This window comes from Trichosurus vulpecula, chromosome 3 (assembly GCF_011100635.1).
Source record: "Trichosurus vulpecula isolate mTriVul1 chromosome 3, mTriVul1.pri, whole genome shotgun sequence".
NCBI lineage: Eukaryota > Metazoa > Chordata > Mammalia > Diprotodontia > Phalangeridae > Trichosurus > Trichosurus vulpecula.
In genome coordinates, this window is record NC_050575.1 from 105,829,375 (window position 1) to 105,854,687 (window position 25,313).

The 25,313-nt window shown below is 47.1% G+C and overlaps 1 protein-coding gene across 9 annotated transcripts in view; it reads right to left on the minus strand.

Annotated features, from left to right (window-relative positions):
• LPIN3 (lipin 3) overlaps positions 1 to 15,315 on the minus strand; it is a 30,103-nt gene extending 14,788 nt beyond the window's left edge. For 6 of the 9 annotated variants that reach the window (XM_036750997.1, XM_036750995.1, XM_036750996.1 and 3 more), the window contains exons 1-11: positions 15,271 to 15,308; positions 12,288 to 12,488; positions 11,747 to 11,842; positions 10,346 to 10,623; positions 8,282 to 8,359; positions 8,084 to 8,164; positions 7,679 to 7,811; positions 6,934 to 7,330; positions 6,647 to 6,746; positions 3,629 to 3,810; positions 3,125 to 3,218 (exon numbers count right to left, since the gene is read on the minus strand). In XM_036750997.1, coding sequence (XP_036606892.1) covers positions 3,125 to 3,218; positions 3,629 to 3,810; positions 6,647 to 6,746; positions 6,934 to 7,330; positions 7,679 to 7,811; positions 8,084 to 8,164; positions 8,282 to 8,359; positions 10,346 to 10,623; positions 11,747 to 11,842; positions 12,288 to 12,479 — 1,631 coding nt within the window. In that variant the 5' untranslated portion in view covers positions 12,480 to 12,488; positions 15,271 to 15,308. Of the gene's footprint in view, positions 1 to 3,124; positions 3,219 to 3,628; positions 3,811 to 6,646; positions 6,747 to 6,933; positions 7,331 to 7,678; positions 7,812 to 8,083; positions 8,165 to 8,281; positions 8,360 to 10,345; positions 10,624 to 11,746; positions 11,843 to 12,287; positions 13,272 to 15,270 lie in introns of those variants that run through there. The other 3 variants (XM_036750994.1, XM_036750990.1, XM_036750989.1) reach the window with 3 other exon arrangements.
• Positions 15,316 to 25,313: the final 9,998 nt, after the last annotated feature.

The following is a 25,313-nucleotide window of genomic DNA, read 5'->3' on the forward strand; positions in this document are numbered from 1 at the left end:
TTCTGTCTAAACCCTGATCCAAAAAGATGATAAAAATGCCATAACAATAATGACAGCTAATTATAGTAACAATACTACCTGACATTTATATAGTCCTTTAAGGTTTGCAAATCACTTTACACTCATGATCTCATGAGAGTCTTACCACCATCTTGTCAGGTAAGTGCTACAGGTATCATCTCCATTTTGCAGGATTCAAACCCAAGTCTTTCCAATTCCAAGTCCAGCCCTCGTTTTTGCTATTTGTTGTTCAGAGCCCTTCATAACCTGCCCCCGTCTTCTTACAGCTTCACTATTCCTCCTCTCTCTTACTCTTCAATCCAGTGACCCTCGCTTCCTGGCTATTCCTCAAAAAAGACACCCTGTCTTCTGACTCCAGGCATTTTTTCTGGCTGTCCCCCATGCCTGGAATGCTCTCCCTCCTCATCTCCACCTCTTAGTTTCCTTCAAGGTACCAGCTTAAATGTAAGAAGTCTTTCCCAATCCCCCCTTAATTTTAGTGCCTTATCTCAGTTGATTATTTCCAGTTTATTCTGTCTATAGCTTGTTTGTACATAGTTATTTACATGCTGTCTCCTCTATTAGACTATAAGCTCCTTGAGAACAGAACTGTCCTTTGCTTTTCTTTGTATCTACAGCTATTAGCATGGTGCCCAGTACACAGCAGGTGATTAATAAATGGTTTTTAACTGACCAATCACTAGACTTCAAGAAATGCATAATTGTTTACTGTTTCCTCTCAATCCAATTGCCTGTCCCTGATCAATACAATGGCAGGAAGCAAGACCAGTATCAAGGACATGAGATACTGTAGCAGCAACAGCAGAATCAGGTCTAATATGGAAATATCTCTAGAAGTTTGGTACCAGATTTGCCATCTTCCTCTCCTCCACAATGCCTGTCCTTACCCAAGAGGACTTTAATAACCATGTAGATGCTCCCTCATACTCCTTAAATCCAGCCACATTGGGATGGTTTGCCTCACATTTTTAAGGTTTTTACCTTTTAAAAAATTTACCTTTTTAAGTTAATAAGTATCATCCACCCCCATTTTACAGATGAGAAAATTGAGGCACAGAGGTTAAGTAGTTGTCTCCTAGAGTTACACAGCTAGTATTAAGGGCTTGGACTGGTCTCCTGCCTCTGAAATCTGATAGGCAGCCTGAAGGGCTCAGGGACTCTGGGGCAGGCTGCTCCAAGAATTCAGGCAGCCAGGTCCCGGGGGGGAGCTATTTAGGGTGAGTTGGCATCTCTCACGCTCAGGATTTCCTTGTGTGTTTCAGTTTATGGGGTCTCAGGGATTGTTTGGAACCAAGTAAGAATTTCACATATAAAATACAGAGTGTGAACAGCAGATGTGGATATATATAACTTAGCTGAACAGTGATGGAAAGGACAGGCCGGCCAGCCCTGGCAGCTGAACAAGCCAAAGGTACCCAGAATCAAAACTTCAGGCCTGTGTAAAAACTAGGCCTCCCTTCTTTGCAGAGATGGGGGTGGGGGTGAGGTTGGGGGAGGAGCTAGGAATGTGGAATATTACATAGATTGTCAGACACAGCTGACATATTGGTTGGTTCTCCTGAACTTTTCTTATCTCTTCTACAAAGAATACCTCGCTGGGCTGGGGAGAGTGGAGGAATGTATTCAGAAATGAACATGATGTGAAAAAGAAAGTGATAAAGAAAACAAACTGTTTTGTATGAGAGACCTGGGAGATCCTCCAATAGGCCCACCTTTCAGAATAGGTTCCTGCCCTGGTTTCCTGGACCAGGATGCATGTGTCTTGTTGGTGAATTAATTGCTAAATTCACGGGAGCTTTTTTGTGAGTGCATATTTTCTTAAAGAACTGAGAGTGCAGGATAGTGGAAAGAGGACCAGTCTTGGATTCAGGAAGATCCTGCCTCTGACACATACCAGGTATGTAACCTTGGCAAAACTAACCTCACCCCTCGATGCTCCCAGGCAACAAAAAGAGAGGCTACTGATCTTCATCATGGGGTTGTTTTTCTCTACACATATAAAATTGCATTTTTTTTTGCTCAATCCACAGATACTAAGAGCAGAACCATCATCATGTGAGAGTCTGAAAAATTTTTTTATAAGTTCCCCACTCCATTATTCCCCTCTCCCCCACCACACACACACACACACACACACACACACACACACACACTCTTTACCAATGAGGCAAAAGGATTGTAGGCGGCATAGACCTGCCCACAAGGTCACAAAGGCAGATAAGTAGCAGAGGTGGTATTTGAACCCAGGCCTTCCAAGTCCATATCCAGAACTCCTCCTATTATTTGTCCCTTCTCCTGCATTTCACTCCTAACTTCACCCGCTTCCCCAGCTTGACTGATCCTAGCCCTCCTGAGTATCATCCCCAGCTCCTGCTGCATCCAAAATGTATCTTTTGTACAGAGTAGGTGTCTGATAACCACCTCACCCCTACTGAATGGGGCGGGGGTGGGGGGTTTCCCCTGAGAAATGGAGGGAGGGAGGAATAAGCAGTTATACTGCACCTACTATATGCCACACACAAATGCTAAGTGCACTAAAAACATTGCCTCATTTGACCCTCACAACAATCCTGCAAGGTAGGTGCTGTTATAATCCCCATTTTACAGCCGAGGAAAGGAAGACAAATAGGATTAAATGACTTGCCCTGGGTCACACAGCTATTAAGTGCTTGAGGTCACTTTGAACTCAGATCTTCCTAACTACAGACCCAGCACTCTATGGAGCCACCTAGCTGCCTCTAAGTAAAAAAAGCTCCAAGATATGCTAGTCTCCAGAGGCAGGGTCTGAATTGCCATGAGAAAGGGAGACTGAGGTTGCTTAGCACTGGTACCTGGAGCAGGAGTAGAGAACCTGTGGCCTCGAGGCCACATGTGGCACTCAAGGTCCTCAAGTGCAGCCCTTTGGCAAAGGGCCTAGACCCTGCCCTAGACTCTGTGACGGACAGAGGTGAAAAAAGATGGTTGAAGAGTAATTAAGTATGTCATTCGGACTCAAAGCCATAGTTGTCTTCCTGATCTGGGCTCCTTGAAGGATTGAAGACATTTTTGCCCACTCTAAGACAAACACCTCCCATCTCAACCCCACTCCTCACAGGAGACTTACTTCATTCCAATTTTCACGACAAGGTTGGGGTCATATAGGATTCCTGGGTTGTCAGCGAGATCCTGGTAGGATATGGCATATTTGGTAAACTTCTCTAGAGGAAAGAGGAGGCAAATGAAAGTAGGAGAACAAAAACAGATGTGAGAGACCAGAGGGCAGGTGTGGTAGGGACTGAAGAGGACAGTGAGATAATCAGGCCATTTCTCCCCTAGGGCCCAAAGCAGGGGTGGGGAACCCGTGGCCTTGAGGCCACATGCGGCCTTCTACATCCTTAAGTATGGCCTTTGGACTTCAGTCTTCAGGTTCCTCACCCCTGGCCCAAAGGATCCAGCTGCCTGGGGGAGTGAGGACAGCCTCATACACCAGCCTCTGGACTATAGAATGCCCACCACTGACTTTTACATCAGTTGCAGGTTTCCTCCCCTGCCCCCACCTCTGCCTTGTGAATGGAGTTCCCTGGGTCCTTCTCCTCTGCTCCTCATGAAAGACTACCATTAGACCCACCTATTGAGATGTCCTGGTTATCAGCCAGTCCACCACAGAGAGAAAGCTTGACGTCATTCCCCTGCTCCAGGGCAGTATCAGATAAGCTGTCCGTGTTACTATCCTTCACAGTCGTGGTTGTCGAGAGGTTCGTATCTGAGCCGAAGGGCTCACTCCATAGTTTGGCTTCAAGCCCAATTTCACTGAGGGTGGAAGAATAAGCAGTGATAACTTACTGAGAGGGCTGGGAAAGGATCTGCTGCTACCAGGTCATTTGGGCTGGTGAATAGAACTATGCTGACTCTCCCAGAGACCTATCCCTTCTACAGAGTAAATCAAAGGGAACAGGTGCATCTTTACTAAAAAACAACTTTCTTCTTTTTTTAAATTAACTTTTATTTTTTAATTAATAAATAAGAGCTTCATCTCCCTTCCACCTACTCCCCTCACTGTTAAGAGACAAACTCAACCTCACCTACTTACTAGCTGTGTGACCCTGGGCAAGTCATTTAATCTGCCTGCCTCAGTTTCCTCAACTATAAAATGAGTTTTATATAATAGCACCTTCCTCCCAGGGTTGTTGTGCCACCAAATCTGGCACACAGTAGGTACTTAATAGATGCTTCTTTACTTCATTCCTTTTTTCCCTGTTATATATATATATAGTTGGGCAAAACAAACTCCCACATTAGCCCTGTCTCTCATCACCCCACCCCCAAAAGTCTCAGTCTGCACTCTGAGTCTATATTCTGCCACTAGACCCAGGTGGTTCTGGAAGAGAAAGGGAGGCTGGTGACTTTGCACAGCACTCCCTCACTTAAATCCAATTCACCTGTAAGTCATGGCCTCACCTTCCTGATGCCACGGCCCTCTTCGAGAACAGAGGACAAACAGCAATCCAGAGGTAAGTAGCAGGTTTCATCATGAGTCCTTTGGAATTGTGGTTGGTAATTTCATAGATGAGAGTTTCTAAATCTTTCAAAGTTGTTCATCTCTACCATATTGTTGTTATTGTATGAACTCTTCTCCTGGTTCTGCTTATTTCATTCTTCCTCAGTTCATACAAGTTTTCCTAAGTTTCTCAGAAATTATCCCTTTCATCATTTCTTACAGCACAATAGTATTCCATCACAGTCAGATTACTTAGCTTGTTCAATCACTCCCCAGTTGACAGGCACGATTTTAATTTCCAATTCTTTGCTACCACAAAAAGATTGCTAGGAGAAATTTTGTACATGAGACCTTTTCCTCTTTATGTTATCTCTTTGGAGAAGAGATCTAGTGGTGGCATCGATGGGTCATAGGCTATGCACAGTTTAGCAACTTTTTGGATGTAGTTTAAAGGCAACTTTCCCAAGAGCTCCCTGTCCTTCATACCAGTAGGAGGCCTGGCACCTCACCCCCAGAAACGAGGGACCCTGAAGCCTTGGGCAGTACCAGAAAAAAAGAATGATAAGACCTAAATTAATTTAATTATCCACTGCCATACAAACCAAACTACAAAAGATTACTTTATAGGGTTAGAAAAAAATAACAAAATTAATCTGGAGGAACAAAAAGTAGAGAATCTCAAGGGAAAACACAAAAAAAGAGGGAATGAAAGGAGGCTAGCAGCACCAAATCTCAAACTATACAATAAAACTGTAATCATCAAAATGATTTGGTACTGGTTAAGAAATAGAGGTTCATCAGTGAAATAGATTAGGTACACAATATACATAAGTAAATGAGAATAACAGCCTAGTATTTGAAATATGAAGACCCCAGCTACTGGGGTAAGAACTCAATATTCAACCAAGACTACTGAGGAAAATGGAAAGCAGTCTTACAGAAACTAGGTATAAATTAGCATCTCATACTGTATACTAAGGTAAAGGGGCACAAAGACTTAGATGTTCTGAACAATTTAGAGGAACAAAGAAGAAATTACCTTTAAGATCCATGGATAGGGCAAGAGTTCATGACCAGACAAAGAAAAGTGAGGAACACAGAGGATAAAATGGATAATTTTGACCACATTAAATTAACAAGGTTTGGCACAAACAAAACCAATACAGTTAACGTTAGAAAGAAAGTGGGTAGCTGGGGAAAAAAATCTTTGCAGTAAATTTTTCTGATAAAGATCACATTTTCAAGATATGTAAGGGACAGATTCAGATTTATAAAAATAAGAGCTATTCCTCAATTGGTCAGAGTTTATAAATACAGTTTTCAGGAGGAAATCCAAGCTACCAAAAGCCATATGACAAAATGTTCCAAATCACTAATAATTAGAGAAATGCAAATTAATGCAACTTCTAAGCTTCCACCTCACATCCATCAGATCGGCAAAGTTGACAAAGAACAAGACAAATGGGAGAGGAACGTTGATGCGCAATAGGTAGAACTGTTAAGCAAATCATTCTGCAAAGAAATGTGGAACTATCTCCTAAAAGTTACTAATGAGCAGCATAATCTATGACCTGGTGATACCACTACTAAGTCTATAGCACAAAGAGATGAAGAAGAAGAGATGAAGAAGAAAAAGGACCCAGATGTACAAAAGTATTGATATGGCTCTTTTTGTAGTGGCAAAGAAATAAGAGGGTACCTGTTAATTACTGAATACTTGAACAAGTTATGGCTATAAATATAATGGAATACTATTGTATGTAAGAAATGACGAAGGGGACAGATTCAGAGAAACCTGAGAAGAGTCGTAAGAACTGATGCAGAGCGAAGTGAGCGGAATAATTTATAAAAAAAAACCTTTGAAAGACTTAAAAACTCTGATTTATGCCACGACTGCAGAGGATTGATGATGAAGTACACTACACATCTCCTGAACAGAGAGGTGATGGACAAAGGGTGACATACATATATTTTTGGACAGAGTTAATGTGTGAATTAGTTTTGCGCGACTATGCATGATCGTTACAAGAGTTTTCTTTTTTCCGATGGTGGAAGGCAAAGCAAGTGAAAGAGAAAACAGATTTTTTTATTAATTAAAAAATAATTTTTTAAAAAGAGCCTCAGAGAGAATGAGAAGGATGTCACTACCTTTGGGTTAAGTAAAGGGTAGTATTAGTTGAACTCGAGGAAGGCAAATCTTCAAGGTGGATGTCGCTGGGTCCAAGGTGCTGACTACTCCTCTGTGTTTCTGAGTGCAGAGGAAGGAAGCTTTAGGCCAGGCAGTGCCAGTGTGGGCATGAGAGGACAGACTCCATGGCACTGGATAAATTCAGGACCACCCAAATATAACATGGGCTGATCCCAGCCCATGGGAGACATCACTCTGCCTCCTCTCTCCTACCTCCCACTCATCCATATTCACTCACTATTCTTACCCTTGTCCTCTTCACTCTGTCCAGAGGGATCAGAGCCTTCCTGAACTGTGGGCCCTTTGGCCGACATTATAGAGCCAGATGAGCAACGCATCTCCTGGGTGTTCTCAGCCATATTCTCCTCTTTGTCTTGTGCAAGGGAATCCCGGGCTGCAGTGAGTTTTCTTGCTATAAAGCAGGACTTTGTTACATCTGAAGGTCTGCTACTCTGGAAGGATGCTGGAGGATGAAGCAGGGAAGGAGAGCTAGAAATGCCCTTAGCATCCTGGAGGACAGTCTGAGACTCTGCCAATTTGTGAAAACTAGACCTCTGGAATATTGGTTCTTCCCAAAGATGAGGTTTGGTCGATATGTTACTGTGTGATGGCCCCAGCACCTTCACGTTCTCGCCTTTCATCACCTTCAGGCAAAAAAGCAGGAGAGGTTAGGCCAGCAAGATCTGACAGGTGTTTGAGGTCTGACAGGTCCTAACCCTGGCCCAGGGAGTGGGGGAGGGATGGGGGGAGGTGTGTTGGGATGGGGTTGGGGGTGGAACTAGGCACTTAGGCACAAAATAAACCCCACTAGTTCAGGGATTCTGAGGGACAGGAAGTTGGACTAGTGATCCCTCTGATGGTAACCTAGGAAGCCCCACATACCCTCCATCACTGCCCATGACTTTGGGGAGAGGGAGCTGTCTGGATTGAAACCTCTCCATACCCCCTTCTCCCAAAAAAGAATAAACAAAGTCAAGCTCCCACTTGCTGACCTGAGGAAGGCTCCCCCAGGGCCACTGCACATGGGACCCAGTCCTTGTGGGGTTCTGGTCTGCGTATGCCATCTCCAGCTCAGAGTCACTCTTGAAGCTCGTTAGATATTCTGAGGATAAACTGCCCGAATGGCTGCCAACCAAAGGCTTACTCTGGTCTCCTAGCCAAGCTTATCTTCTTCTCCCCGTTCTGCTTGCCCATGACCTCTAGCTCAGCTCTGCTCCCACCCCAATGCAATCTAGACCAGTAGCTGGCACAGCCCAGCACTGAACTTTCCTCTGGGAGTGGTCTTCATGAATCTCAGTCAGGCCCATCTCCACCTCCCTCCTCCCTTCCTACAGCGATCTGAAAAACAGTCCCCACTGAGTGACCACAAGCCTGTTCATTAATAAATTCTCTTTTACCTCTCCTTCAATAAGCATTCCACATCGAAAAAGACAAACGGATCTTTGGACTCTACAAAGGTGTCATCCGCAGTGAAGAAACTAGTAAGACAGGGAAACAGTCAACATATTCACCTTCCCCTCTTCCCTTCCTACAGCCACCTGAAAAACAGTCCCCACTGAGTGACCACAAGCCTGCACACTGATATAGTCTCTTACTTGTCCTCTGGGCGCGTCACATCTAAATAGAGATTGGAATCGTTGGGCTGTGCAGAGACATTGCCATCAGGGCTGAAACTAGTAAGAAAGGGAAACAGAGTCACCATACAGTAGAGAGAAGGGAGGCAAGGGCATGCTCCCACCACCCCTGGGTCTTATCACCCACAGGAAGACAGAGGCAGAGAGAGCAAGTGGTGACTACAGTCTTTGTGGGTCCAAAGTGTACCCCTGAAAGTCAGGAGGGGACCAGTAACACGCAGCCTGCATACCCACCACCAGGCCCCAAAGGGAGCAGGGCCTGGGGCTGACGAGTCTGCCCTAAATACCTGGGGATTCATGAGAGCAGTTTCCAAAGCAGAAACAGTAAAGTTAGTCTCTCTGACAAGCCTTTTCAATAACCAAGAGAAAACCAAACATGAGGCCTCTCTTGATCCTCCTTGACTGTTGGTGCCTTTCCTCCCAAACTGTCTTGCAAAACAACTATGAGAAGAACACCTAGCCTGTACGTAGCGCTTTAAGGTTTGTGAAGCGCTTTACACGCATTGCTTCATTCGATCCTCACAAGCCTACAAGGGAGGTAATATCATTACTCCCATGCTACAGACGAGGAAACTAAGTCACGCAGAAATTAAGTGACTTGGCCAGGGCCACATAGCTAGCAAGTGTCTGAGACAGGATTCAAACTCAGGTCTCCTTGACTCCAACTCTAGTTCTCTTAAATTTAACTACTTTATATATATTTGCATTTGTTCTCTTTATATTTATGCTGTATATTATTTATATATGTAATTATAGTCTCCTCCACTGGAGTGTAACCTCCTTGCAAGTAAGGACTGTTTCATTTTTTGTCTTGTCTTCCCAAGGCCTAGCATACTGCCTGACTCATAGTACGTACTTAATAAATATTTGTTGATTGAATGAATGATCAAGGGGCTTCCAGGGCCTTGGCATAAGCCGTACCCTCCCTGGATCTTTGGGGAGTTCAGTGTCTGAAGACGAGGTTTTCAGGCTAATCCTGCCATTGACTGCCCATGTGACTGTGGAAATGTCACCTATCCCATTTACATCTCAGTTCTCATTTGTAAAATGTAGGGATTTGATTTAAATGATTTTTAAGGTGCCTCCTAGTTTAGAGCAGTTAGAAATGGGATCCTGTGAATTCACAGGCTGGAGTCAAGTGTAATGTATCACAGGAGAGAAGGAAGGTCATACGGCAGCTGGGAAGGGGCTGCTGACTTTGTTCTCAGACTCAAGAAAATGTCACTTAGGGATTGACCACCAGGAACCTCTCCTTCAGGATTCTACATAAAACAAACCTCCTCCACAATGTTTTCCTCAATTAACATCACCTCACCTTGCTTTTTCTTTAGTATTTCTATATTCTTTCTGAATATATACGTGTATATACATTCCCTTAAATGACTCTCTAATTTATTCTATGTCTGCATTTTACTTCTCCAACTAGACTAATCCCCTTAGCCCTCCCCTTTCTTCATCACACACACACACACACACACACACACACATACACACACACCGTAATATACTTCTGTATCTCCCCTACAGGGCCAAGCACTGGGCTGGGTGCACTGTTGCTGTTGCTCAGTTCTGTCTGACTCTTCATGACCTCACTTGGGGTTTTCTTGGCAAAGATACTGGAGTGGTTTTGCCATTTCCTTCTCTAGCTCATTTTACAGATGAGGCAAACAGGGTTAAGTGACTCGCCCAGGGTCACGCAGCTAGTGTCTGAGGTCACATTTGAACTCAGGAAGATGAGCCTTCCTGACTCCAAGTGCAGCACTCTGTGCACCATGCCACCTAGCTGTAATATACCTGTTGATAATATTTATTGACCTGTATTCTTGGCCAAGAAAGGCTCCAACCAACAGCAACCCTTGGTCCCATCAGTGGACCTTGAATAGGAAGGCCTCAACCCAACCAAGTTTTACGACTGTGGGAGCATAGAGATTGATACTTTACCTCGCCTTCTCCCCCCCACGCCCCACCTTCCCCCTCATCCCCCCTGCCCCCACCGTCCCTCCCCCCCCAATGGTTTTCACTCACGATGCTGAGGACGATTCTGTGGCTGGTTTCACTTTTAAGACTATCTCACTCTGTATTCCTTCCAGCTCCTCGGAACTGGAATTGGGTGTTGTTGCTGGCACTACTTTGCTTTTCTTTTTGGCTTTCTTCCGGCATCGCCTCTTTTTCCGCAATGGGATGGCCATCTGTGAGGTCTTTCTGTGGACATCCTCAATGAGATCCAGCAGAGGGTCGCTCAGGATCTCATTCGAGTTCTCCACAGGGATAGGTGAGGTACGTAGGCTGGTGGGGACCTCCTCCTGGGGTTAGGGAAGGCAGGCCCAAAACAGTTGGGAGGATGGTCAGCATTTTGTGTGATGTATTAGAAAAGGTACTGCTGTATTTAGGAGGCTTGAATTCTAGTCCCCCGGCAATGGGACTAAATAAAGCCCTTCACAACCTGGCTTCTTCCCTTTCGCAGTCTTCTTACACTTTACGCCCCTCCATGAATCCAGTGACATTGGCCCACCCCATTTCCCACTTCCACACCTTTGTCCTAACTGCCCCTCATGCCTGTTTGGGTTCCTTCAAATCTTAGCTTCTTCATGAGGCATTTCCCATTCTCTACACACACACACACACACACACACACACACACACACACACACACACACCCCCTTCCAGCTGCTAGTGTCTTCCCTCTTACTTTCCATCTGCACTCTCTGTACCTTAGAGGTGCCTAGTTATTTACATGTTGTTCCCCACCCCCGCCTCGCCAATTAGAATGTGAGATCCTTGGGGCAGGGGCTCCATTTGTCTCTTTTTGTATCCTCAGATCTTAACTCAGAGTTCAGCACATAGTGAATGATAAGTTAACATTCGATTGATTGAAATCTCTCCCCTTCTCTGAGATGCAATTTCTTCATACACAAAGCAGGGAGAAGAATATTTGTACTATCTCACAGGGTTGTGATGAGGAAAGCTTTTTGCCATCCTTAAAGCCTTGAAAATGCAAACTGTAATAATGATCATTTTTTCAGGGGCCAAACAGAGTAAGTGTTCAATGAGGGATTGAGCAGTCATGGGCGTTTAAGGCTCGCACAACACTTTCTTGTTTGATCTGCACAAGAACCTTTAGGGAAACTGAGATGCAAAGATGTAGAGTGGTGTGTCTAGGGTCACACGGCTAATGGCAGGCACAGTTTGAATCCGGGTCTTCCCAGGTTCCTCCAAATCCAATACTTCACTCTTGGAGAAGCAAGGGGCCCAAGAGCTAGAAGGTGAACATCAGCAGGGCCTCACCCCCCAGGGACCCTATGAAGATCTCATAAAAGGACAGATCTATAGACTGCCCTGGCACTTTGGGAGCTGAGAAGAAAGGGGGGGAAAGGCAGGGGTTATCAGGAAGTCTCTGGCAACTGCAGGTTAGGGCAGTACACTCACCTCATTAGCCTCTAGCTGCTGAACAAAGAAGGCTTGTCCATCGTCTCCCAATTTCATTTGCAGGTCCACCGGCTTCCCATTAATTTCAATGTCAACCTGGGAAGGGAGGAGTAGACCATGTCTCATAGGTGATTTCACTTTTGCCCTCCCCTTCACATTACTGTCCATATTGGTTAGCCCAACCCCCTCATTTAAAAAGGGGGAAACTGAGTCTTAGCGAGGTTAAGTGACACACACATAGAAAGGAGCAGAGCTGGGATTCAAACTCAGATTCTCTGAATCTATTACCCCATTATCACACTGCCTGGCACAAGCTGCTGTGGTATCAAAGCTTCAACCCTGCTTTCTGCCCTAAGGCAGGAGATGGTGCCATTCCCCCAGTCCAATCACTCTGCAGTGTAGACAGTGTTACCTTGTTAAATTCCCAAGGGAGTTAGGCTCTCCCTCCTCCCATGACAATACCCAGACCTTGGGCCAAGATGGTTGAGGTCAAGGAGAAACCTTCGGGACAACCCACCGTCCCACAGACCCTGCGACTTACCACCTTCTCACGGGATCGCAGAACACTCAGCTTGCCAAAACGAACATGGAAAGGGGAACAGACGAAGGAGCCATCTGGTTGTCTCACTACTAGCACATCAGAGCCACCTGATAGTGTGGCAGGGTTCAGGCCCTCGTACAGTTCCTTTACTGTCACATACACTGTCTCCGCCAGCTGGCCCACATAGTTCATGGTCTGGCACTGTCAACAAGGCCCATGACAGGAAGGGTCAGCAGGAGGCCAAGGTCTGCCATATAACCCAGCCACATGGCTTTCTCCTAGTCTTTACAAAGTACCGATTGCTAGGTAAATTATCCTTTTTTAGATGAGGTCAACATTACCCATTGTAACTCACTGCGTATAAACCATTTCTAGGATTTTATAAGCATTACTGGCACACACCCATTGATAGTAAGCACCCCATTCTTGTCTCACAGAACTCTGGGACACCATTGTTCCTGCATGGGCTATCTCTGGGGTATCATAGATGAAGAAGTTAACTCCAAGGTCAAGGGTTCTGAAAGCTACTGATGGAATAGGGACAAGGGCAAGGCCAGAACCACATGAAAATCGGAATCAGGGCCTCAGGGTTCCTTTTCATCCTAGGAGATCACTCTCTGGGCTCCAGGGAGCCTTTCCCCAAACCTCTCTGGTCTCAGGGGAAGAAGTGATAATCCTGTATCCACAACTCTCTCAACACCTCAAAAGTCCATCTATCTCCCTTCTTTTCAGGGACCCTCCTTGACAGTCTTGGCAAGTTGCACTACAGAAGTTCAGAGCTACGAGTGCCCTCTGAAGGCCTCCCTGAACAGGAATCCCTTCTACAACATCCCTAAGTGGCCATTTGACCTCTGCCCGGCCACCAGTGACAAGGAGCCCACTACCTTCTATCTTCAAAGGCAGAGGGCCTCAGAATCTCCCCCTAAGTTCAAAGCAGCAAGTGGCAAAGGTCTAGAAGAGCAACTCACCTGTAAAAACCAGGCCACAACATCCCCAGAAACAGAAAGGTTGTGGAGGCCTTCTTTGTACCTTCACCACCTACCCCACAGGCCAAGTCTTCCTTTTCCCCTAGTACTCCATCACCCTCTCCAAGGGAGATGAAGGCCAGCCTGTTGTCCTGGCTTCAGATGCAGAAACAGGGCTGGGGGTTAGGATGCATTCACACCAGATCCCAGGAGGCTGCCTCCCCAGCTCTCTGCTCTCAGGAACAGCCCCCCACTTCAACCCTCACTGGAACCGGGGCCCCAGCCCTGGCAGCGACAGTACCTGTCGGCTCCCCGGACAGACTGACAGAGACAGATAGAAAGACAGACACACAAAGGCCAACGTCACGGGACCAGGGGGACAGGCCAAGCAAAGCTGCTCAGTCCAGCTGCCTGGCCTGCAGAGAGTAGATAGTAGGGGAGGACAGGCGGATATGAGGAGGCATGGGAGACAGCTGAAGCCACCCCACTTCCCCCACCAGCTCTTCCTATCCTTAGGACACAGTTCTAGGTCTGATCCTTGAACATTGGGTATATACAAGTATAGCAACAGAAGTCAGAGCCCCCATCCTCAAACAGCCAATGAATATGTCCCCTATGCCCCTAGTGGATCCCTTCCATCCCCCCCTTCCCTCTTCCTTCTGCCCTGCATCTGGCACAGGGTTTAGGTTTCCCTTCTGCAATGTGCAAGTGCACCTTTCTCTCTCTCTCTCTCTCTCTCTCTGTGTCTCGCTCTCTCCTGTAAAATAAGGAGGTGAGATTAGCTGCTCCCTTCCCACCAGCCTCCCATCCTGGGCTGGTGTGGTGTGGGTGACTCCACCTCTAAGTTGTGAGGTCACCCTTTCCCTCTGTGCCTCAGTTTCCTTCGCTGTAACATGTTCAGGCCAGACCCTCCGGATCGGTGCCTCCCGGGGGGGGGGGGGGTCTGTGACTCCCCTGCCAGTGGGCAGGTGTAGCCCCGCTCCCTCCCTGGATCTGTCCTTGCCAAGGCAGAAGGCCGTCTGTCTGAACTTCAGTCCCTGAATTCTGGAAAGTCGTGGGGCCAGTTCTTCCTCGTCTTGGGATCTAGACCGGGCCTGACCTAAGAACCCGAGGTGTGAGTGGTGCCGAGGCACAGCCCGGGGCCCCAGAGCCTTCAGAAACAAGGGGCGGACCGCCATCTCCCCCTCCCCCATCACCCCCACCCCAAGGCCGTTTCAGGCACACGATATTGTTTGGATTCAAGAGCAAGATCCACCTTGCCTCAGTTTCCCCAGTTTACAAAACAACATTAAGGAGGACTCTGGACCATGGACCCCCGCGATCCGGCAGGGCAGCGAGGGCCCAGAAGTCTCTGCGCTCCTCCACCAGGACGGCACACCTGGGTGGGGAGGAGGGCTCCGCCACGCCCTGCCGGGTGGGGCCGAACCTGCCTGGGGCGCCCCAAAGCCTCGCCCTGGGAAGCGTCCCTGAGTCATCGGAGCTCCGAGCCCGTCTAGTCCCGACTCCGGAATTTTACAGCTGAGGAAACTGAGGTCCCGAGAGGTCAAATCACTCGTCCGGGGCTTTAGAGGCAGGCCTTTGAACCCAGGTTCTCGGACTCCAGGGAGAGTGTTCTTCCTGCCGCAGTGCTGGCGGGCAGAACCCCACCCTCTCCGCCTAAACGGTGGGTGTCTCGGTTTTCCCACCCGTGAAATGGGAGCGGCGCTGGTTTACACCTTCCCGGAGGTGGGGGTGGGTTTGGACGGCGCAGGCCGATTACCAAAAGGCCGCTCTAGCCCGCGGTCTCTAGCTAGCCCGGGTGGGATGGAAGCAGGGCCAGTTGGGGGGGGGTGGGGAGGGAGGGAGGAGGGAGCTGCCGGGATCCCGTCCCCCACCCCTCCCCCACGCCACCCCGCGGCGCCTATAATCTGCCCCGGAGGGTCCGTCCGGCCCAGTGACCCCATCCCGGGCCCCCCGGCTCGGGCAGTCAGGGCCAGCCTGGGCCCTTGGGGGGCTCTGCCCAGGGACAGCGGTCTCACCTTTCCCAGGCCTCCAGGAGCCTTCCCACGGCTTCCGAGCACGGGGCCCCCTGCAGGCTGGGGCAGGCGCTGCATGGGGTTTTAAACCACCGCCCCACCCCCACCCAGAGGGTCTCCCTCACTGGTGGCCTTTCAGGCCTGAATCCCCACCCCCTTCACATCCTCCATCCTGGTCTTCCCCCCACCCACCCACCCCGCCACCCACTTGGAGGCTTTCTCGGTAACCAGGCCTCGCACACATTCTAGACCACCCTCCTAAATCCAGTATTGCCACCATATCCTGAGGCCCCGTGTTTGCGGTTAGATCCCGCGCTGTACTTTTGTGGCCATCATTCTCCCCCCCCCCCCCCCCCCCCCCCCCCCGGGCCTCAGTTTCTTCATCTGTAAAGTGATCGAGCTGGGCTAGAAAATCTCTAATATGCCCTCCTGTCTCATCCTAAACCTCGCAGCGGGGCCCTCCGGGGCAGAAATACACAGTGTTTCCAGAACCATCTAGCTTCTTTAGGTCTACAGAGCCCTCTGGGACTTAGGAAACAGGAGTTAGGGTCGTGGCTGGATCTGAATCCACACAGGTGACTCCAGATCTGACTCTCCTCCCACTGTACACAGCGGGCTCCCTGCCCAAACCTACTGAACCCCACACCAGAGGTCCTCATCAGGGGCTGTTCATCCCTCCAGCCTCTCAGCCTCCAAACTCTACGGGTGAGGCCCTCACAGCCAAGCCCCGCCAGCTCCTCAGGCCTCAGACTTCAGGCACTTTAAGCCCCTTTGTCCCCACCTCTGGGCCTCTCTCTGCTTGTGACCGAGATTGAGAAAACACACAGCTAGCCAAGTCTCCCTGGACCAAGGAAAGAAAAAAGCAGAGAGACCACAGATGAGGCTTGGGAGTAAGCCTCGAAAGGAATAGCCCATCTGGTTCCTTGCCCCTCGCTTGCTCATGTCCTTTCTCAGACTCCATCGCTCTATCAACGTGCCATTCTGACTAGAAGTTTTGGGGATGTGGATCACCCCAACTTACTGCCTTTTCAATTGCAGACCCTGGCCCTAGGCCAGACACCTCAGTTCCTGACCTAGAATGGACTTACGTACACATAAGTACCCTTGGGGAGCCTGAACTCTCTTCTCTCTTTCTCACCTCCTAAAAATTCCCGAAATCACTAGTTACCTCAGTCACCAAAAATAGAAACAGGTAAAGGAAATTCTGTCAAGGACTGACACAAGAACAGCAAATACATTCAGAGGTTCAGCCCTCTCCTCCACGCTACCCCCATTGCCCAGACCTAAGGGTAGATGAGTACAGCAGCCCTGGCATCCAGGCTGGAATTACCTGAAGTTTGTTTATGGAAGGCCTGGACTTTATCCTGCTCCAAAGTTTGTTTGGTTGTTTTGAGTGGGGGGATACCTCTGTTTCCAGCTTGGGTGTGAAATATGGGAACAGCTCCAGGTTCCAGGGGCCAGTTGGGCATCAGACAGGATATACAAGACTTGTTTTTGGAGTCTGAGTCTCTGACCTTAGCCTGGTCACTGTTATTATTTTAATAAGCATTTGGGTGTTTTCTTAGAACCATTTGGGGAAGATGGCCAGCCTCATGTTAGCCCAGCCTGCAGACCAGGAAGCTAAGTCCCTGACCATGGAGACAAAACACTGTTAATGACAAAGCTGCATTAAGCCAAACTAATTAGCCTCTTCTTTGCCAAGAAGGCTAAACACTGTCCCTTTAATTCTCCCTCCAGCTTTTAGCTATTTCCTTTTATTTGGGTGTGGGCAAGGAGGTAGGGGTTCTCAGCAATGTGGCCATCTTATGGGAGGAGGCCCTCCAGGACAAGAGGCCAGCCCAGCCATCCTCTGGGCCTGGTGGAGAGATAAGCAGCTGACCCAACAGGAGAGTTCCATCTCCCCATCTGAAAAAGGGAAGCCAGGACCATCACCAATGACACAGATAGATGAGAGGACTGAAAACCATACCCTAGGAGAATAGGATGGAGGAACTAGCAAAGTTTATGACTGCTTCAAATATTTAAAAGGCTCTGTGAAATAGCTAGCTCTTATACAACAATTTATATTTTATGAAGCACTTTCCATATGTTATCTCATTTAATCCTCGCAACAGCCCTGTGAGGTAGGTGTGATTACAAGCCTCCTTTTACCTATGAGGAAACTGAGGCTGAGAGATCACACAGGGTCACACGGTTACATGTCTGAGCCAAGATTCGATCTCAGATCTTCCTGATACCAAGTTCAGTGCTTTGTCTACCAAGCCAGCCAGCTGTCACCTAGTGTGGAAGAAGGATAAAACTCGTTTTGCTTGGTGCCAGGAGGCAGAAATAGGAAGAAATCAGTGGAAGTTGCAGAGAATGAGATATCAGTGACACAGGGAGACCTAGTCTCAAAAACAAAATAAAAATCCCTCCTCCGGCCCCTTGCTATTTGTGTGATCAAAGGCAAGTCACTTAATAAAATCATAACAGCTAACATTTACATCATGATCTAAGGTTTGCAAAGCACTTTTTATATGCTGTCCCATTTGAAGTTCACAACAACCCTGTCAGGGATATGCTAGTATTATTACGGATGAGGAAACTGAGGCAGACAGAAGCTAAGCGACTTGCCCAGGGCCACCCAGCCAGTGGGAAATGAATGCAGGTTTTCCTGACTCCCAAGTCAGCCATCCAATACACCATGCTGCGTCTGCCATGCCAGGTGATTATGGTCATTTCAGTTTCCACTACCCGTTCTGTGCCAATGATTCCCCATCCGACCTCCTCTGGGCCCCCTAGAGGCCTGGTTCTGAGCTCTCATCAACTTAAACAGAAGTTAATTTAATACTTACAGAATTATGGGATCTCAGAGTTGGAAGGGACCTCAGAGGTCATCTTGTTCAACCTAGACCTAAACAAGAATCTCCTGTATAATGTTAGGGAGGTAGCCTAGTACAGTGGAAAGAACTTTGGTCCTTTGAGTCAGAAGACTAGGGTTCAAGTCCTACCATTGACACTTGTGACCTTGGTCTAGTCACTTCCCTCCCCTTCCTTCTCTTTCCTGTTTTCTCAAGTGTAAAACGGACTGGGTTGGACTCTGGACTTTTGAGATCTCTTCCAGTTTCGTATCTCTGAGCCTATGATCCCAGTGAAGGGTTCACCAATCTCTGCTCGAACACCTTCCAGGGACTGGACTTCACTACTTTGTGAAGTGACACGTTCCACTTTTGGATAGCCTCAGTTGTTTGGAAGTTTTCTATGGTCCCGAGCCAAAATCTGTCGCTGCAAATCATACCCTTTGCTCCAAGGTCCTCTTCCTTGGGGCAGAACAGGGCCAGTTCAATCTTTCTTCAACATGGCAGCCCTTCAGACATTTGAAGACAGCGACCAACATTTCTAAAATCAAACTTGGACTACTGTCTCACCTTTACAGTGTTTTTTGTTTGGTCAAATGCTTCCACTTATATTATGTGATTCTGACCACACACACACACACATACAATCTATGATGAAGACAGGTGCGTTCTTATTGACATATAAGGAAAATGAGGCCCAGAAAGGTTAAGTTACTTGCCCAAGGTCACACAGCCTCTACCACACAGTGAGAGAACTGGAATTAGAACCCAACCCGTCTTCTTGACCCCAAACTGTCTCCATGTCTCCAATCACTTCTCTATTTTAAGTATTATCATTCTCTCACCTAAGCAAAAAAAAAATTTAGAAATGTCTTTAACACTTACTTCTCCCTCCCCCCCATCCCTCGGCTTTTGGAGCAGCTGGTGGTTCAGCGGATAGAGCACTAGGCCTGGAAACAGGAAGACCTGAATTTAAATCCCTCCTCAGTATGACCTTTGGAAGTCCCTTAATCTGTTTGCCTCGGTCTCCTCGATTGTAAGATGGGGATGATGATAGCACCTGCTTCAAAGGGCCGTTGGGCAGATCACACAAGAGCATATTTGTAAAGCCCTTAGCACAGCGCCTGATGCATTGTTGTTGTTCGGTCCTTTGGGCAAGTCCCATTCTTTGTGACCCTGTGGACCAGAGCATGCCAATACTTACCATGGGGTTTTCTCGGCAAAGATACTGGGGTGGTGCCTCTTCCTTCTCCAGTAAATTAAGGCAAACAGAGTTAAGTGACTTGCCTGAGGTCACACAGATAATAAGTGTCTAAGGCCAGATTTTAACTCTGGTCTTCCTGAATCCAGGCCCAGCACTCTATCCACAGAGCCATCTAGCTGCCTCTGGCACATAGTAGGGACTATATAAATGCTTATTCCCCCTTGTTTCCTTTTAGAAGTCTTCCCTGGGGCTGAACCATCCTGATTGGTGGGTTAGTAATTGGAGCCTCATCTAAGCCACTATATCTAACCAACCACAGACCACACTTTACATGCCATCTGGGCATCTATCAGGCCACCAGGGCACTTTGCCACCTGCTCTGCCTCTCGTGTAGCCCCCCTCACTTGCTACATCTTTCTTAAGAGGACAAAAATCAAATCGATACCACCATTTTGACTAGAAATTTGACTAGAAAGAGAATTACAACGGACCTAGTCTTTACTCACCCTCTCTGTGTCTCCCCAGACCAAAACTCCTTTCTCTGGCCACCACTCCCCACTGGGGTGTCTCCCTCCAGGAGAACATTAGTGCCTTGAGGACAAGGACCCATTGCACATCTGTATCTTTATGTACCTTGCACATACTAGGTGTTTACTAAATGCTTTTTCATTTATTCATGTCCAGATAATTGCCAAGTACTACTCACCTCTTTCTTTCTTTTTCCCACTGTTGCCACCCTTGTTTAAGCCCTTTTTACTACATACTTGTATTATTGTACTAGTCTCTTAACTGGTTTCCCCATCTCCAGTTGCTTCTACTTCTGATCCAGCCAATGCATGCTACCCGATAACTCCAATTCTTCCAGGATTCCTGATTTAATTGGCATGGTGTTGGTAGCTGGTCTTTGTGGGCTGTGGGGGATGAGCCTCTCTGGGCTAAATTGGGCTGATCCTCAGATTGTAGTCATATTATCCATGTCTGGGGCCATACTACAAGCCCTTCCTGCTTGGTAAGACCTGCTGTTGCACCAGCGTAGACTCAAGGGCTCAGGGTTCTCTGCCTGATGATTCTTTCTAAAACACTTTTATCACAAACAAGAGAGTTTGGAAATCTCCACCGACTGTAGGATAAAGCCCAACTCCTTAGCCTGGCAGTCAAGGCCCTCTATATAGTATGACTCTATCCTACCTTAAAAAAAAAACCCAACATTTTATTGGTGCTTTAATTTTTTTTTAAAAAAACATTGCTGTCACTTTCCAAGGATTTGTTAGACCTTCCCTTGAAACAAAGATATAATTGCTGAGCAAAACCAATCAACTCAGCAGCCACACCTGACTTCATTCTACAGCTATCATCTACCATTTCTCTTGAGAGGAAAGAGGCAGGCTTAATCACTGGTTCCCTGAAGTCATAATTACTGTATTGATCATTCATTGATTACTGTGCTGGTCAGAGTCCGGATGTCTTTCAGGGCTGTTTTCCTTTGAATTACTAGTATCATTACATTATTGTATCAATTATTCTTCTGGCTCTGCTCACTTTTCTTTGTATCAGTTCAAACAAGTCTTCCCAAGTTTCCCAAAAAAGAGAAATAATATAGAACTTATCATCTACACCGGAGGTCTCAAACGTACAACCTACAAGACAGTATTTCCAGAATACAGCCAGAACCATATTAAAATATCACTGGCAAACAGTTAATGAAAATAAATAAAAATATAATAAAACATAGATAATATTAATTTGTGGTTTTCTAAGTCAATATGTGGCCCTCAGAGATCCATTTTCTATCTCAAGTTTGACATTACTGGTTTGATACTTAAGTATATACTGCCCCAAAATAATTTTTAACATTTGATGCATATGTCTCCTATTTCCCCACCTCCAGAAGTCATACACATCTTTGCAGCATGCCCAGGGGTAATGCTCCATAATTACTCTGTTGGGTGAAAACTGAACCACCTTCTATTGGTATGCATTGCATTCTATATTTTCCAAAGTACTTCACATCAATATCTCATGTGAACTTTGGCCAAATTTTGTTTCAATTCTAGCTCTGCCATTACTACTTATATGACCTTGAGAAAGGGTGGCATGGATTGGGAGACAGGAAGACCTGGCTTTGGACCCCTGGCTCGAGCATTTACTGGTATATGACACTGGGCAAGTCAGCCTCAGCTTCCTCATCTGTAAAATGAGGATAATATCCCCTATCTAATAATATCCCCTATAGAGTTGTGAACGATCAAATGAAATAACGTTTAGGAAGCACTTTATAAAGGTCAGCTGCTCAGTTTTCTCATCTAAAAAAATGACAGATGTGGAATAGACGTTCTGTGACCTCCCTTCCACCTCTAACATCGTGTCACTCTTGGACGTGAAGCTTGGCTCCGATACTTGCTGCCTCATGACCTGGCACAAGACACCTAACCTCCCTGAACCTCAGTCTCCTCATCTGGTTCCTTCAAGTTCTAAATCAATGATGTTATGTCCCGGTGACACAAGCTGGGCAGATTTGAGAGATGAAAGCAAGGAGGCTCCAAGAGACAGTGATCATCAGAGAGCTTCCTCTTTTCCCTCCTCCTCCTCCTCATCTCACATCACTCAGGTGTTTTCCCTTTTCTATCTCCATCTTTAAACCTATTTCCCATGAAGATGTAGACCTTCTCCTTGCCAAGCCTAACATCTCCACATGCACAAGTGATCCCATCCATCTCATCTTCTCCAGATTTCCTTCGCCATCATCTTCACTCTCTCACTTGCTTTCAATTTCTCCCTGTCTATTGGCTGCTTCTCTATTGCCTGAGTACATACCCACATCTCCTCCGTCTTCAAAAAAAAAAAAAACCCTCACTGCATCCTTCTCTTCCCCCCCCCCCAACTATCATTCCATAACTCTTCTCCCTTTTGTAGCTAAACTTCTTGAGAAGTCTACATACAATGAGTACCTCTATTTCCTTTCCTCTCACTCTCTCTGACCTCATCCCTTAACTGAAACGTCTCTCTCCAAAGTTACCAGTGATCTCCTAATCATCAGATCTGATGGTCTTCTCTCAGTTCTTATCCTCTCTTACCTCTGCAGCCTTTGACATTGTCGCTCACCCTCCTTTCTCTGGGTTTTCAAGATACCGTTCTCTTCTGGCTCTCCTCCTGCCTGTCTAACTCAGTTTTCTTTTCTGGGTCTTCAACCGCATCACACCCACTGACTATGGGTATTCCCCAAGGCTGTGTCCTGGGCCCTCTTCTTTTTTCCTTCTATACTATTTTACTTGGTGATCTCAACAGGTCACATGGTTTCAACCCTAAGCAGATCATTCTCAGTCTTAATTTGTTCAGCTCTAACTCCTCTCTTGATCTCCAGTTTAGCATTTCCAGCACATCAACTGTATATTGGACACTTTGAACGATATCTCCTAGATAGCTTAAATTCGACATGTTCAAAACTGAGCTCATTATCTTTCTCCCCAAATCCTTTCCTCTCACTAACTTCCCTCTTACTCTCCAGGGCACCATCATCCTCTCAGTCACCCAGGCTGGCCACCTAGGTATCATTCCTGACTTTTCACTCTCTCTCTCTCACCCCTCAAAGCCAAACAGTTGCAAAGGCCTATTGTTTCTAGCTTTATAATAGCTCTCCTATACTCCCCCTTCTCTCCCCTGACATCACCACCACCCCGCTCCAACCCCTCATCACTCCGTAGCAATACTATTGCAGTAGTTTACTGGTTAGTCTCCTTGCCTTAAGTCTCTTCCCACTCGGCCATCAAATTGATCTTCTGGAAGCACAGGTTTCACCATATTACTCCTCAATTCAATCAACAACAGGGGCTCCCTGTCACCTCCAGGTTCAAATATAAAATCTTCTAAAACCCTCCATAAACTAGCCTCTTCCTACCTTTCCATTCTTATTTTTACATTCCCTCCCTGCCTACCCCAATATTCTTCCATCCAATGATACTGGCTTCCTCTATGTTCTTTGTACTAGATAGTCCATCTCTCAACTCCCAGCCTGGAACTCTCTCTTTCCTTCCTTCAAGTCTTCTCTAAAATCCCACCTTTTACAAGAAGTCTTTCTGGATCCCCCTTCACATCAGTGCTTTTCCTCTCTTGATTATCTCCAATTTATTCTATCTCATTTATACGAAGTTGTTTACATATTGTCTCACCCATTTGGCTGTGAGCTCCTTGAGAACAAGAACTATCTTTTACCTTCCTTTGTATCTTTAGTGCTTAGCACAGAGCCTGGCACAGCATAGATGCTTCAATACTTGTTGACTCACTTGCCCAAGGTCATTCAGATAATAAGAGGGAGAGGCAAAATTAGAGCCTGCATAAGTCTTCTGTCTCTCCCTTTAATTTTTTTTTAAACTAGACTAAGCTACTAGTCCTGATGTCTGATGAACCCCTACCCTTCCATCCTTGGTACACTGCACCTTTGCTAAGAAGGAGAGACAATGGAAACATCTGGAGCGAGCAGGCCCACTGAGACCCCAAGCACACAGCTGTGCGTCACAGCAGCATGGCATAAAAGGAAGAATCAGTGAAGGGGAACTCAGGGCAGGGTCCTACCAGAAACCAAGGAAAGGCTGTAACAAACCAGTTGGAGCACCCCTTGGAAGAGGGCCCAGGAACTTGGGTTGCTGGGCCTGGGAACAGGATGCCACAGTTTGGAGGCCTGGAATCCAAGCCTCAAGTTGTCAAGGGAAGTCTTCCCAAGGAATAGCTGCCCCACTCCCTTTCTCTTTCCCCCACACCAACCCTTGCTCATACTCCGCATATGGGATTTCTTCAGTCCCATGGCCTGCCAGCCATTCAGGGAGCCTTACCTGGGGGCTGGACTTGGCTCAGCGCTACACCTCCCACCTCCCACCTCTCACCTTTCACCTCCCAGAGCTGGCCTGGCTTGGGTTCCCATAGACCTCAGGAGCTGGGCTGGCCAGAGGCCAGACTAGACATTTTGGATTTGCCTGCCCTGCCCCACCCCACTCTCCTCCTCTTCTCACCTGCCACTTCCCGTGTTCCTTTCACCTGAGGCTGGCGGAGGAAAGGAAGGAAGGAGGGGCCTTGGACCCAGCCTTTCCCAGCTGCTTCCTCTGGCTCGGAGCCTCAGTCTGTACACCCTGTCAGGGCAGCTGCTCTCAGTCCTTCTGTTCTCCTGTAATTAAAGGCCCCAGGGAGAGAGCAGTGATGGATGGATACATTTCCTGCATTAGGGGCAAAGCTGCCTGCCTGCCTGCCTGCCTGGGCTGTTACCCCAGGCCTGGAGACTCTTCCCTATCCCCACCACCCCACCCAGTCTTAGGCCCAGGGCCATCCTCTCACTCTTATTCCATTCCCAGTTGAGGCCCGGGTCCTGGGTGCCTGGAGGTTCCATTTGGAGAGTCATAGAACCACAGAATTTCAGAGTTGGAATTTCAGAATTTCCAAGTCTAAAATTTATTGGTGGAAGGAGTTTGGGCACCTATGAAATCACAGAATCACCGGAAATCATAGAATCACAGGTCTTTGGCACATTGACGGATCTGCAAGGTTGTGCTAGATGCTGGGACTACATGGACACAAATTAATCAGTCACTATTTTCAAAGAGCGTACCTGCTACTGATATTGAGCCCATGGGTAGGGCCTCCCAGTACCATGTATTAACTAACTACAGGGAGGAGCCTTGAATACAGCCTCCATAAAATAGGCTGGGGCTGTTCCATCAACAGCTGGCCAGTTCAAAAGATGCGGACCCTCCCTGGTGGCCAGGACCTCAGCTCCAAGAAACTTATGGAAGCAAGACTTCCCTGAAACTCCACCAAAAGCTGGTGATCACAGATTACGCTAGGGAACAATCCTTCATCTAAAATAAAACTAAGCCAAGACTTGCAGCTGGCAAATTGGACCCCAAATCTTCTGTGTTGAGATCTGAGGGAGTCAAGTAACAGTCCTCAATAAAATCCTAGACCCCTAAGGGATCTGGAACTGGAAGGGGTTTGGGGGCTATTTCTTCTGCTCCTTTTAC